This window comes from Cyprinodon variegatus, unplaced genomic scaffold (genome assembly GCF_000732505.1).
Source record: "Cyprinodon variegatus isolate N-32 unplaced genomic scaffold, C_variegatus-1.0 Scaffold178, whole genome shotgun sequence".
NCBI lineage: Eukaryota > Metazoa > Chordata > Actinopteri > Cyprinodontiformes > Cyprinodontidae > Cyprinodon > Cyprinodon variegatus.
Genome location: NW_015150631.1, coordinates 401170 through 416102, shown reverse-complemented (window position 1 = coordinate 416102; position 14933 = coordinate 401170). Strand labels below are relative to the sequence as shown.

Here is a 14933-nt window from a genome sequence, read left to right as displayed (position 1 = left end):
GTAAATAAATAAAAATGTCAGAATTACCTCCCACTTCACATGTATCTATTAACATTAATAGATACAACATTTTAATAAAATCAAGTCAAGGTTATGGACTGTTGAAGGGGTATTAAAAGCCTCTGCTGGGCTTAATATTTCTGACTGCATTGCTGTACAAATTTGCTTTCAGACCAAGCTAAGCCTCATTTATGTCATGACACGGGCAATTGATCACCTAAAAGTAAATGTATGTAATTAAGCTAAAATGCTGCTGATTGTAAATGTTTTTCAGACAAGGAGAATCAATCTTTTGTAAGTTCTTTCCTGACATCTTTGCTTTCATGTGTCTATTTCTTATCCTCTTCCTCCTTCAAAGTGAAACATACCCTGATTTTAAGTGCTGTGATCCAACAACTTTGAGCAGCTAATCCTCAGCCCTTTTCTCATGTTATTATAAATCTTAGAGGTCATTAACAAACTGCACCTGAAGAAATATTAGTCTGATGGTGGCAGGAACAACTGTGTTTATCACACTGTTGCAGACAGTATTATGGCTGTCAGAATGAACGTGTTTACACACGGGAGATACTGTTACACACCTACAGTCACTCCAAGGTACCAGATGTCCACGGAAAAAAATGAACTCCAGATTTTCTCGTCACACACACCTTCACATACACTTTCAATTAGCTGAAAAATTTGTCAGCCTGTTTAAAAATGTGGTTCCATTTAATTGCGAGTCTGTCTGAGGCGCAATGAGACATAACAATAACAGTAGGAACAGACCTTCTATCTGTCTCACTCTGTTTCTTTCTCAAAACAACATTTCTTATCTCACAGAGACACACACATACACACAAAGCTATGCACCCAGAAATTATTTTGATTCTGACCTTTGATAGGGATTCTTTAGATCCATGCTGTCACTTTTGAAGGACAGAGTCAGACAGAGACAACAGAAAAGGTTAAAATACTGAAAAGAAAAAAAAAAACCTTTAGGAATGACATTTAAGTAACACATATTTACTTCATATGTTATTTTGTTACCGGTATGTTTTTTTTTTTACAACAATCACACAGGATTTCATCAGAAAAAAAATCACTCACTGTAAAATGTAAGTGTAGCAGAGCAATGCAGCTGTGGCTGTATGCTTAGGATCATTATTGTTCGTTGAAGGTTGAACCTCCGCTTTAAATCTGCTGCCACTCAGCTCCATCCATGTTCCTACCAACTCTGTCCAGCTTAGGGTTTAGAATAGAATATTATGAAGTAGAATAGAATATATTAGAATAAAATGGAATGGAATGGAATAGTATACAATAGAATACAAATTTATGTAATAGAAGAGAATGGAATGAAATAGAATGAAATAGTAAAGCATACAATGGAATGGAAAAGAACAGAAAAGAATAGAATATAAATGGACAGAGTGGAGTGGAATAGAATAGAATGGAATGTCTTAGAATAGAATAGAATGGAATCAAATAGAATTGAATAGAATACAATGGAATGGAATTGAATGGAACTGAATGGAATAGAATACAATGGAATGGGATAGAATAGAGAGGGATAGAATAGAATAGAATAGAATAGAACAGAACAGAATAGAATGAAATTGAATGGAATAGAATATAATGAAATATTGTACCCTGTGTTTAAAATGAATGTAACCACCGAAGTACACAATAAGCACTCAATAAACACGGTTAATATTATAATGAAACAATACAAAAAAAAAGAAAAACGACTAATTCTACAGTGCTCAGGGCTTTAGAATCCTCTATGTCCTCTACTTTCTGCCGTAGGGCTGTGGAGCACGAGGATGAAGCAGCTGTGGCAAAGCTGAGATGAATTAAAAAGAATCTTCTGTCTATACTCTGTTTAGCCCCTTGAGAATCAGCAGTGTCCTCCCTCAAGGTCAGGTTGCATCTCATTGGGATTCTTATTAAAGGATCCCCACAGCATGATGCTGTCGCAAACATGTTTGACTTTTGGGATGATGTGTTTGCCTAGCACTATGTAAGGAGTAGAACTACTAAGGAGTACAACAAGGAGTCTCCTCTGTTAAGAATGGCATATTCCATGTTTACTGCCCCCCCTTATGACTTTGTTTTTTTTTTAATAGGACTTTTCTCATAAGGGCCCCGTTTCTAGAGAGCTTAACTAATGAGGCTCTTGGCTGCATGCCTGATTAATGTCATGTGTAATCTTCACAGACTGGCCTTTTTATTAGCAAATGACTGACTGATTAGTATTCTGTGAGTTGTTCAAAGCTTGATCACGTATTAGTTAAAATTAGTGTAAAAGCTGATTTTCCTCCCAGAACAACTGAATCATGACGAAGAATGAATAATTTTGCTGGTTAAGTCATTTGCTAAAGTAATTTGTTAAGGGTTATCAGAATAAACTAATCTCGATGGATGCCAAACCTTTCAGGTTTCACTTGTAAAAAAACTATTTAAAAACCATTACATTTTTCTCCTTCCATTTCACAATGATGTTTTTAACTGTGTTGATCTATCAGATGGAATCTACAAATACGTCTAAGGTTGTAAGGTGATGTTATGAAAAAGATAAAGAGAAATGAAAACTTTTCCAAAACAAATGTCACTGCACATACATGAATGATGATTCACATTCAGATCATGTTTTTTTCAAGCTTAAATTACTCATCTGCCTGTGAGTCTGGGTCTGTCTGCATACCTGTGCCTGACATTAAAGTACTTATCTCTGTTTTTTGTTTTTTTCTGTCTCAACCCCAGACAAATTTGGCGTACCCAGGTACCTATTTCAGAGTCAGTGTCGGGAAGCCTGTCCTGAGGGGTTCTTCCACTCTGCAAGAATGAGTTGTGAGCCGTGTCCTGCAGAATGCATCGTTTGTGCTGCTTCAGATCGCTGCGTCCAATGCAGCATGGGATACACGCTCAAATATGGCCACTGTGTCAAACTGGAGTGTAGCACAGGTTAGAGACTGTAATGCACATGGTCACCTCTGCAAACACTATACATTTAAAAGGTTAATTTTAAGACAGATAAACCCTGAACAATGATTTATCTGATAAAATCCACCAACAACAGGTATTTTATATAATCAACATTAAACCACTAAGAATCTTTCATCCCAAACATGATTTCCTATACCTTACATTTTTGGTGATATAAGTAAACAAAACAAAGCAGTTTGTGAACTTCATATCTGTCTGCCTATGTTGTTTTTGTTGAATATCTTAATGATTAACTTTCCATATTTGTTTGTTGTTCAGAGATATTTGTCGTACTCTGAAAGTCACATCTGAGATGAGCTCAGATGTTCTTTGCATGATGTTAGTTATATGATTAGAGACTCTGGGCCATATTTCTATCATCTCTGATATTTCAACAAAGAGAAAAATGTTAGAAACAAGTCCCTGGCAGGCCTTAATCTAGTCCATCTTCCAAAGCCCACACCCTGTATTCACCCCCTCCTTTTTTTCTGATCTTAATCCTCATTTTTATCCTCTGAGAGATTGGGAATGATCAACACCTCACAGTTTATATCAAAGCATGAGATCAGCTGGGAATAGCAGCCAGGGGAGAGTTGAGAGAAAGCTAGAGCTCCTGCTCTTTGCAGCATATGAGATAAAGAAATAAGGCGGAGCTTTCTGCACCTGTTGGTCCGAAATGAAAGTTGATTCCAGCAATATGAATTTTTATATGAAGAAGAGCTTGCATCATTAAAGTAGATAAATTACTTTCCTTTCTCTGTTTTTCATGTTCTGTGGGAGTATTGTATTCTCCTATTACATCTTGATTTAGTTCATTTAAAATAGACAGGATTTATTATGCTTAAAGTTAACAGTTACCAAAGCACCTTTTTGTAAAATGACAAATAAAATCTGTTTAGAATTATCTCTCTTACATGTGATCATCACTGTTTCAGGAGAGGTTTCAGATGCAGAGGAGGATGGCTGTCTCCCCTGTGATGAGGGCTGCAAGAAATGCAAGCGCGGTAAGTAGACCACATCTCTTCGTTTATCTCACTATCGCCAGTTTAAAGTAAAATAAATCCGAGCTATTTTGTTCAGTTTAGAAATTTTACCAGGATGAAAGGATATATCCCAGGAAGAGATCTGCAGAAATGTTCTTCTTGCTTCCTGCTGCATGTTGATCAACCATCAACAGAACTATACAGCTGCTGCAGCTTGACGTCATGAATAGCTCCTGGACTCTGGGTTTTCCTCTGACGACTACACAACACAATTGTGTTATTGAAGTAGAGCGTGAGATTTGGACAAAGGAAATCTGAGAAGTGATTAAAAACAAATATTTGTTTAAACAGGCAAATTGTTGCGCATACAACACTCAAAAGTTTTTTCCAAAATTAGGAGCCTTAGCATATTTTCCAAGGAAGCAATGAAAAGGTTCAAGGCCTTGTAAAAGTGTTTACACCTTTTTAAGTTTTCCACTTTTTTTTTTTTAATGAACAGATTCCTATGCATTTAAACATATTTAAGGATTTTTGAATGACAGTGGTCAAACAGCGAGGAGGTTTTCCTCAGGAGTCGAGAGGGAGAAGTGATCATTCAGTCAGAACAGTCATCTTGTGTGGAACTGTTGCTGTGGTCTCTGAGGTTGATTATTTCATAGGGCTTCACAGCAACCACCAACAGGTTTAAATCGGAAGGCAACTGGACTTTTGCTCAGTTATTTTTAAGACACTTTGACACCTATCCAGGAGTCTGTAGTTGGAGTGCTGATGTATTTAAGCAGCATGGAAGTCCATCATGCTGCACACAATCCAAGTCAGATGCAAATCAAGTCTTTAAAAACCTGAGTGAAAGTCTGGTTCCCTTCCAATTTAAGCCTATTTGTGGTTGCTATGACCCTGATGATTAAGAATTTACACAGGCATGTTCACAATATAGTAATAATAATAATTGAACTTTACTAATCTCACACTGGAGAAATTTCACTCTACATTTAACCCATCCCCTTGGGGAGCAGTGGGCTGCCATTGTGCGGCGCCCGGGGAGCAGTGGGGGGTTAAGGAGCCAGAGTGCAGGCTGTGGGGATCGAAACCCGGTTCTTGCAACCTTCTCATAGCAACCTTCTCTCCCGTTTCATTTTGCTCAGTCTTTATTGAAAAATGACTCAAGCTCAGACAGACAAGTCTTGCCATAGATTCTGGATGAATCTAGGTCTGGACTTTGACTGAACAATTCTAACAAATGGACATTCTTTAACCTAAGCAATTCCATGTTAACTCTGGCTCATATCCTACTAAAGAGTGTACATCTGGCCCAGTCTGCCCTGCACTGAGCTTCATCTGTTTGGACATCAACTCTGATGCTGAAGAAAAGCATCCTACCACCACCATGTTTCTTAATGGGACTGGTGTGTTCAGATTAATCTGCTGCAATATCTTTCAGTTTGGGTTCATTTAACCAAAAGTCCTTCTCCTATATGTTTTCTGTCTCCTGGAAAACTTAAAGCAGGATATTTTATGTTGTTCTTACCATTTCTTTCTTCTTGCCGTTCTCTCTCTAGGACTAGATTTGTGGAGTGCACAGTGATAGTTGTTCTGTTGAATTTTCCCAACTGGGTTGTGGATCTGTAAAGAATTTAATGTGCTGAATTTGCTTTGCAATGATGTGAGAAGATTCTATAAATGACCTTGCAACATCTTTCTGTTCCCTGCAGTCTGCTTTAGGCCATATCTCTCACTCTGGAAAAAAACTGCTTCTTCTCATAGTGAGTTTAGGTTTAGTACTGCATGGATGTGAGGAAGCTGCTGGTAGCTGTTTCATCCACATGCTCTGGAAAACATTAGTTACACTTTCTAAAACTATGTAAGATACAATCTGCAATGCCGCAGAAAGACAAACCTCCTTCCTCCTTTCAGAGATTATCATTACATACCACTGAAAGTTGTTATTGTGAAGTGAACTCATCTGAGGCAGAGATGGGCTGTTATTATGTCATTATATGTTTCGTCTGGAATATGTTGCTTCTGTCTGGCTACCAGTACGACCGTCCTGCTACCCATCATTTACACAAACCAAAGCTGTCAGTCAGCAGAGGAGGGATTAAAGATGAGCAGCTCATCTGCAGAGTTAGGAAACAACACTGATGCAAATATTTTCAGAATGTTTAAACGGAATATTTTAATCCTGTTTGTAAAAATATTAAAATTTATTCATAGTCTTACTTTAATTGTTTGGTTTGTTGAATTTACTGGCAAGCATCAATGCATACAGTGCATTTAAACAGTTTTCATCCCAAACTTGATTGTATCTAAATGTTATGTTATGCATTAGACCAATAGTGAAATGGGAGGAAAATGATAGGTTTTTTTTTATGTTTCTTGTTTCCAAGCATAACTACTAATGCATCTCATTTTTCTGATGTGAAGTAAACTTATCTTAGGAAAAACAAAAAACAAAAAAAAAAAAAAACTGAAACACCAACCTCCTACAGAGAGGAGAAAATCGAGAACAAAAATTATTTTTATGCAGCTTTTTTTTTTGGTTGATATTTTCTGCATCTACAAATCAAAGATTGTCACTCAAAGAAAAGATGTGTTTAGAAGATGTGGCTTTTAAAGTTAAAGGATTCAAAATCCAAAGGTTTTCTTGTTTAAACCAAAGTATGAGATACCCCCCTCCTTAAAACTACTGTTAAAACACAAAGTCAGGGAGTATCTCCTGGAAGACGCCCTCCAGCAGAGCTGCACAGGCTTGCAGAGTGAATGCCAAGTAGAAGTGGAGAAAACATGTGGAGACCCTGCACTTTTACTGAGACACTAAGAAGCTTTATCATCTGTGTTTCAGGTTTCCATATCTGTTATTTTTATCCTGAAAACAACAGTGTTGTTTATTATTTTACTGGCTCTCCATACAAACAGAGTAGAGTGAGGGCATTTTTTCTGCTTGGATGTATTTAAGATAATCTTATCAAAAGTAGACAGCAAGTCAAACGTGTTGCTGCTCTCTTTGATTCACAGTGAACCACTTTTTTGTATTTCTCAGCCATATTTCCTGAAAGTTGTAGCTCTGGAAGTCGGTTGAAGTGATAGATTTAGGTGATGGGTTCATCGATCACTCGTCATGACTGCACTCCCTTACACTTTTAATTGAACTGAACAACCTTAAAGTGTGACTGTGTGCACTCACATCACCTTTCTTCCTTAATTGCTGACATGATGTGCAGCTTTTTATTGCAATTTGAAAAAAAAGAGAAAAGTGTGAGTGCTTGCACATTCCACAAGTCAGTACCTCAGAAAGTGTACAGCAGCTGAAATGCTCCCCTCCTACTTTGCACCCTTAATATTTATGCGGGCGCTATTTTCTCCCTCTCCTAGACACAGCCTGCAGGCACCATTTCCGCCTTCTTACCCGAGTTTTCTCCTATACCTCAGTCCCTCCCACCTCTCCTTTTTCCCCGTCTTTCTATCTCTGTATGAGTAATTGCTTTCACAGGTTGTGGCTTGTTGATGCTATTGGAGTGAAAAACCGGTGCAATGTTAAGTTAAGGGTGCTGGAAGGAGACAGAAAGAGGAATGGGATGTGGGGGTCGGAGGAGGATTAATGCCCCAAGGGAAGATCTGCAAGAACATCTTTTAAAACCATCCTTTACCTTCTCTCCCTGCCTGTCTGATCTTTTATTTCTTTTCTTTTACCCACACCGCTCACTCCCTCTGTCATTGAAGATGTTGTGACATTTTTAGATCCGGAGGTGACAGTGAGGGTCCTCCAGAGTTTCTAGCTGAATGGTTTTGATGGACAGCTGAGATTAATTAGTTTGAGGGAAAATGTCCTCCCTTTCTGGTTTCTTTGGGTAAAAACAACGTCTTACAAACTGACTTGAAATACTTGCTAGAGTGTTCCAGTTTATTTTATTTACCCTTTGTAAATATGTGTGGAAAACCTTAAAATAAACAATAACCTCAAGCTGAAAAGAAAGTCTAAATATATGCTTTCAAGCATATATTTTAAGCATATATTTTGGAGTAGAGGAAAAAAACTCATTTACATATTGTATTTATTCATTTACCTACCATAAGCTTTATGATTTCAATTTGGATTAAACGTTTATGCAGACATTTTAGTATTGTTTCAGTGAGTCTATGCTCCATTTTAAAATATCTATCCGTTTTGAATTAAATCTGTCAAAAACATTAATAAACTTTAAAATATAATTAAATTATGTACTGAAATAGCTGAAATAAGCTTGAGGGACCTCATTCATCTAAGTCAAACAGGTAATGGTGTAACAGGATCCTCCTCTCAATAAGGAATTCCAGTTGCTTCCTTTTGGATGCTGGTATCTTCTTCTAAGATGTAGGACAAATAGATTTGACAAGTTGTTTTTGTTCAGTGGTCAGATGATAACAATGGCTTTATATATTTTTCCCCGTCTTATCTGTGTATGATATGTTATGTCAAGCTGTGTATTTATTTATTATGTCTGTCTGTCTGTCTGTCTGTCTTACATTTTTGTAATCCAAAAACAGTACAAAACAGCAGCGGTTCTACTCTGAGTCCTCCCCGGGTGACAGAGCTCCCCACCCTATCTCTAAGGGAGAGCCCAGACACACTACGGAGAAAGTGTGTTTGGGCTCCATAGATGACCATAGATGAGGGTAGGAATGTAGATCGACCAGTAAATCATGAGCTTTGCCTTTTGGCTCAGCTCTCTCTTCACCACAACAGACCAGTACAGCGCATTCTTTAGGAGCATATATGGACACCCTTATGCTTGAACATGGTGTTCGTTATGGACAATCTATGATGAGCACAGAAGTCAAACAACAGAAAACCACTTCAGTTCAGGTCAGGTGGGCCATTCCTCCCAACCACACCTCCCCAATCCTCTGAGGAGTACCTTTTTCTTTAAAAATGTACTTTTATGAGAAGTCTTACAGCATTGTACTTTTTACTTTTACGTGAGTAGACTAGAAAAGCACTCGGAGAGCACAGACCTCCGCCAAGTAGCTAATTTCCCCTGACTTTCAGGCTAAGTTAATATGTGTATTCAAAGAATTTTTGCAAAAATTCCCAGATCCAGATGGTAATCTGGATCCTCACCAAAAAGTAATGTATTGTTCCTTGGACTGAGGTACACACTTGGTTAAAAAAATGCATTAAAATCCATAAATCATAACTTTTCAAGTTAACCTGCACATAGACAGACAGACAGACAGACAGACAGACACACAAGCTCTCCTAAAACATAACCTCATTGATGGAGGTAAATATTACTACTCCTACTTGAGTAAAATCTCTGGCTCCTCCATCCACTGTGAGCAACTTCCCTTAATGAAAACCAACTTGTTCTAATCTAAACCATTAAGAGAAATGCTACCTTATTTTTTGTACTCAAACCTTTTTAGTTTAACTGTTATTTTTTCCCATGGTAAACAGTATGTTGTAACTTAACCTATTCTAACATACTATAACTACTGATTTTTACTTTTTAACTTAAAGAATATCCGGTTGTTATGATAAAGTAGATCAGTTACTCAGTACAAAGTTGCCTTTTTACCAAATGACTTCAAGTAAATAGCAACTTCATTTCAACTTCCAGAGATTGTTTGACTGCAGTATATAATAGCTGTAAGGAGTTAGAAAGAAAAAACAAAACAAAACAAAAAAACATGCAACCAAACACCCTTACAAAACTCAGAAGAATCAAACTTTTTGAGGTTAAAGAGTTTAAATGAACTGAAAATCCGACAAAGACTTTGCTGATTTTATTTATTGTTTTAATCTGTTTCTCAGTTCTTCTCTAATCACACTAAGGTGGTGACTAAAAAAACTGGCCAATGTATTGTCCCCTAGGAACCTGGACGATCCTAATGCATGAGATTAGAGCGCCTCCCTCTGGTGTGTACAGGAACTGCTTTTCAAGCTGAATTATTCAACCTCTGTAGAGAGCCTGTTAAGTCCATTTCACATCCAAATAAAATGTGTCTCAAGTCCAAAAAGAAAAAACTAAACTAAGACTAATTGTTATTATTTAAAAAGGCAAAAGCTGAAGAATCGACTAATATAAAGTTCTTGTATAAATCTACCTTTACTTAAAAAATATTATTTATAATTAATCATGTTATAATTATTCATATCACAAACATTAGATTTATTTTTTATTTTTATATAATTTGAAGTTAGCTAAATATCTAAACAACCTTATTTGAAGTCTTATATGTTAAAATGTTTAAAATGAATGTTTTTTTTTCTTTAGGAGTGCGACTGAAATTATGTTTATGTTTTCAATTCGATCTTGACAGCCACTTTGCACGTCTGCCATCTTTAACTACATCTAATGAACTTTCCAGCTTTACTGCTGCTTTTTTTTTTTTTTTTTAGACATTCTTTGTCTGACATTTTGTGCCATGGTAAAAAATGAGACAAACAAAATGAATGTCTTTCCATAAAATAAACATTTTGCACTGTTGGACAAAGTTAAATTACCCAACATGCAGAGGGGCTGGGAATAGACTGACTAATTATCTTTTTCTCTAATGTATTTTGATTTCCAGAAGATTCAGATGAGCAGAAGCAAAAAACTGTCTGTCAGGAATGTGAAGATGGACGCTATCAGTAAGTTTCAGTTTCAGTAGCATCGTCCAGCTTCAAGCTCTCACACTCACTGGGGAGTTTATGTGCTGCAGGTTTGGTGCTGATTGCCATCAGTCCTGCCCAGATCGGACTTACGATGTGAAAGAGACTATGACCTGTTCTCCATGTGAAGACAAACACTGTGAAATCTGTGACCAATCTCAGTGCTACTGGTGTGATGATGGATACTATGTTTCTGGTAACATCTGAACTATGTATATCTGTAGACTTAGGAACCCTGTGAATAGAAAATAAGCAGCTCATTGTTAAAATAAAAGGTGTTTAGTCACCAGCTGTTTAATGCATATAATTTAAAACCCTGAAAATGTTGGATTTAGTTGGGATAAAAGGGACCTCATATGTTATAAAGTTGCGCCTTTTTTTTTTGTGTCCAGATGGAGAATGTGTGGATCATTGCCAGGAAGGATACTTTGTGGATGAGGAGAGTCAGGAATGCGAGCCTTGTCACAGAGACTGTCGCTCCTGTGGAGGCCCCAGATACGATGACTGTGACTCCTGTGAAGACGGCTTCACACTAGACAAAGGGGAGTGTCTCAGTGGGAAACAGCTCACTGCATGTACTGAGGGAAAGTTCAGAAACAGTGCGTCAGATTGTCAATATTTACTCAAAATTATAAAACCGAAAAATCTATATAAAATCCAGATATTTGAAAGTATAAAACTGTCTTTCTTTAGCTTTAATTACTTAGTTGTAAACCAAAGTAAACTTGGTAATATTCTTTTGCATTCTGTGTTCCTTTTGCATAAGGTCAGGATAATTGTGAACCGTGCCACTCATCATGTAAGACCTGCTTTGCAGCAGAGAAGGAAAACTGTAGCAGTTGCAACCCTGGTAAAGCAATTCTACACCACATACACTTTTCGTAGCTATCCAGAATCTTCAGGTAAAATTCTGGATCATGGATACAGCTTCTGGTGGCCTCATCACACAATTTTGTTGGCATTGTTTGCTGCATCTAACAGATTGCATCGATTCTTCAGGTCCACCTCAAATGATCAGCTAGATGCTATATGGCAGAAACATGGACACAGCAGGAAAAAACAAACATCAGAACTGGTTGAGGAAAGGATTAGAGACTAAAAATAACCTTTTAGGATGGTCCTGACATTAACGTCGCACTGAGAGTTGTTGTCCACAGGTTAAGTGCTTACAAACATTTGTGATATGTTTTATTTTATGGAACAATAGATGCTCCATACAGAAAATGATAATCTACACATCATACGGGTGTAGATTAATCCAGGACATGATAATCTGAAAGGAATCAATAGAAGACAGCATGACTTAAATCATTTAGCCTCTTATCCAGTGGCTTCTTCATATCTGACTGTAGTAATAGGCTTAGAAAACTAAGATAGTTTCTTAAATAGCCCTTATAGAATGATATATTTGTGTTTTCTCTTGCCTGTAGGACATTTTTTATCAGTGGATCAGACTTGTGTGACTCATTGTCCATCTGGAACCTTTGTAAACAAAACATCTGGAGTGTGTGATTCCTGCCTTAGTGGGTGTATAATGTGCATGAACGCTCAAGCCTGTCAGCGGTGTCGGACGGGACTTTATCTACAAAATGGAACCTGTGTAGTGGAGTGTCACAGGTGCTTTCCCTATTGGCTTTTTATTTATTTTAATTAGCAAAAAATGTAAAGTATGTGACTGCTATCGGTCCCTTCTCTGCCTTTCTCAGAGGGTTTCCACAGGATGATAAATGCCACCAGTGTGACTCAGGGTGTGGATCATGCAAAGATCGTCCCTCCAACTGTTTGAGCTGTGAGAGCCCTTTTTTGCTGCTGGACAACTCCTGCTTGTCCTCCTGTCCAAGCGGCTACTATGACAACAACACAGAGTGCTACCACTGCCCAAAACACTGTAGTGAGTGCACTCAGGATGGACTCTGCAAGAGTAAGTGGGGATGGTGGATCTGTAAAAGTTAAGAGCTGAAGTAATTTAAGAAGAAGGAAATAGGTAGGAGGTAAAAGTGAACAGATCCGGAAATTTGGCAACTTCTCTGTCTATTTTCTAGGCTGAAAGGAAACTAACTTTAACAGCAGGAGGAAGATAAAAATAGGAAGAAAGCTACATGAAAACAAAGTTCTAAGTACGGGACAGATGGTGCCAAAAAAAAAAAAAAATGTTTTACAAGTGACTTTAACAAACAAAGGGGTCATTAGTGATCATATCCCAGTGATTTCAGCAGTTCTTTTTTGTTTGTTTTACCTTACACAATTTAATCCCTCTGTTTTAGAGTGTGCAGATTACTACTTCTTGTATGAGGATGAGTGTGTGGACGACTGTCCCAAAGGTCAATTTGCCAGTGAACAGCAGCAGGCATGCATGCAGTGTCATGCTGACTGTGCCTCATGTGATGGACCGGGTGAGGATGACTGCGATGTGTGTCGCAACCCTAAAGCTGTCCGATACAACGGAGAGTGTCTGGCCAGATGTCCAAACAACACCTACTATGATGAGAAGACTAATGAATGCAGAGGTAAGGGAAGTAGAGGAGTATGATTAATTAAAATAAAAGTTTTATGCACATTTTTCTACAAGATGTTCTCTCTAGTTTCCACCTAGTTTCCATTAATATTCTTGGACACAGCACTTTGAGAGTCAACCTGATCTGTTTAGCTGGTTCTAATTCCTTCTCCTGCAGCTTGTGACGAGTCATGCCTGACCTGTTCAGGCTACGAACCCACCGACTGCCTAAGCTGTGACACCAACAGACGCCTGGATGATAGTGGACACTGTGTGTGGTACAGCCAGTGCTCCATGGAGTCATACGTTGGCCTGAATGGTGACTGCCAGCAGTGTCACACACGATGCCATCGCTGTAATGGTCCAGGCGAGGACCACTGCCTCAGCTGCAACGACCCATACTTTCTACTGAGTGAGTCATCAAGGTGTCAGTCTGGAGGCCTTCAGTGTAGGAAAACTGCTTTAAACATCTCTGTGGCTGTGCCCTTTAGACAGCACCTGTGTGAAGGTGTGTCCCGTGGGTTACTACGCTGATGACAAAAGTGAGCGCTTGTGCGAGCACTGCCACTTCAGCTGTGAGTCCTGCGACGGACATTACAGTCAACAGTGCACTACCTGCAAACCAGGATTTTTTAAACAGGCTGGGAGTTGTGTCAAAACCTGCTCAGAGAGGTTAGGAGACATAAAAAAAACCTTCCCTCCCCATTGTTAATTGCTATTAACACCTGTCCACAATTTCAGCTACTTTGGCAACAAAACCACCATGCTTTGTGAGCGATGCGACCCGTCCTGCAGCCAGTGTGAAGGCAGTGGCAACAGGCACTGTCTGGGCTGCAGAGAAGGTTATGTGTACATGAGGCAGTGGGGTCAGTGCCTGAAGAGCTGCCCTAGAGGGTACTTCAAAGACCCCTGGTCCACAGACTGTCACAAGTGTCATGCCACCTGCAAGACCTGTAGCGGTAGGAAGAAGATGTCATGACTAATTGATGCTCTGTTGTTTTTATCTGTAAATATGAACAACAAAATTGGTTTTCAATTAAACTTTTTATAAGGTGTAATGCTGTTGATCTATTTAGAGTACAGTTTAAGAGTCAACAATATTGCGCTTCAAGTAATACTCCTGTTCTTCCAGATGAGGGTGCTCTAGCCTGTTTGTCATGCTATGATGGCTTCACCTTTGAGGGGAGCTTCTGCAACAACCCCTGTTTTATAGGCTTCTACCCAGCCTCAAAGGTAACAGGGTACAAACCATTCCTCATATTTATATTTCATCTTCCATAATCTAAAGGCTTTTTAATATTATTCAAAAGCGACGTGTTCAACAGTTTTTGAAGCTTTGTGAAGGTTTTTCTATGGAATTTGGCTGCTTCTTCATTTTAATCCAGTTCATGCACCAAACAGTGACACATTTTTAAGGTGTACTAAAATGATAAAGTTGGACAAATTATTTGAAAAAAACAAAACAACAACAACAAAGACCTAAAAAAAAAAGACATAAAATATGAATAATTTGCAGATTTTAAATGACCTTGCTGCTCAAACATGTTCTTCTTATCAGCTGTTTTCTCAAAAATTCACACTGTTAGTAATTTGTTTTTCACAGCCTTTTCTCATTATAAGTAAGGGAGAAAAACTCTGTCTAGATCAGAACAGAGCAGATTCCTGTGCCATAAGGGCCATATGATGAACTGTTCTCTCTTTGCAAAGATATGAAAAATAAAGTGCAGATTGAGTGAAATTCATTGATCTCCCTTTATTTAACTAGGGTGAATAGTTTAATACTTTTTTCCCACTACACAATATGATAAAGAAAATTAGGAGTTAAAAGAAACAGTAAAAATATGTTTATTATGTT

At 38.1% G+C, this 14933-nt stretch overlaps 1 protein-coding gene across 1 annotated transcript in view; it reads left to right on the top strand.

Moving 5' to 3' along the window:
- The window catches only part of LOC107087280 (proprotein convertase subtilisin/kexin type 5-like), a 21632-nt gene that overhangs the window by 3654 nt on the left and 3045 nt on the right, over positions 1-14933 (top strand). Inside the window, exons 3-15 of the mRNA XM_015378775.1 lie at positions 2746-2946; positions 3903-3971; positions 10503-10563; positions 10635-10780; positions 10977-11183; positions 11351-11434; positions 12015-12201; positions 12291-12505; positions 12849-13091; positions 13257-13490; positions 13570-13750; positions 13820-14037; positions 14211-14311. Coding sequence (XP_015234261.1) covers positions 2746-2946; positions 3903-3971; positions 10503-10563; positions 10635-10780; positions 10977-11183; positions 11351-11434; positions 12015-12201; positions 12291-12505; positions 12849-13091; positions 13257-13490; positions 13570-13750; positions 13820-14037; positions 14211-14311 — 2147 coding nt within the window. The remainder of the gene's footprint in view (positions 1-2745; positions 2947-3902; positions 3972-10502; positions 10564-10634; positions 10781-10976; positions 11184-11350; positions 11435-12014; positions 12202-12290; positions 12506-12848; positions 13092-13256; positions 13491-13569; positions 13751-13819; positions 14038-14210; positions 14312-14933) is intronic.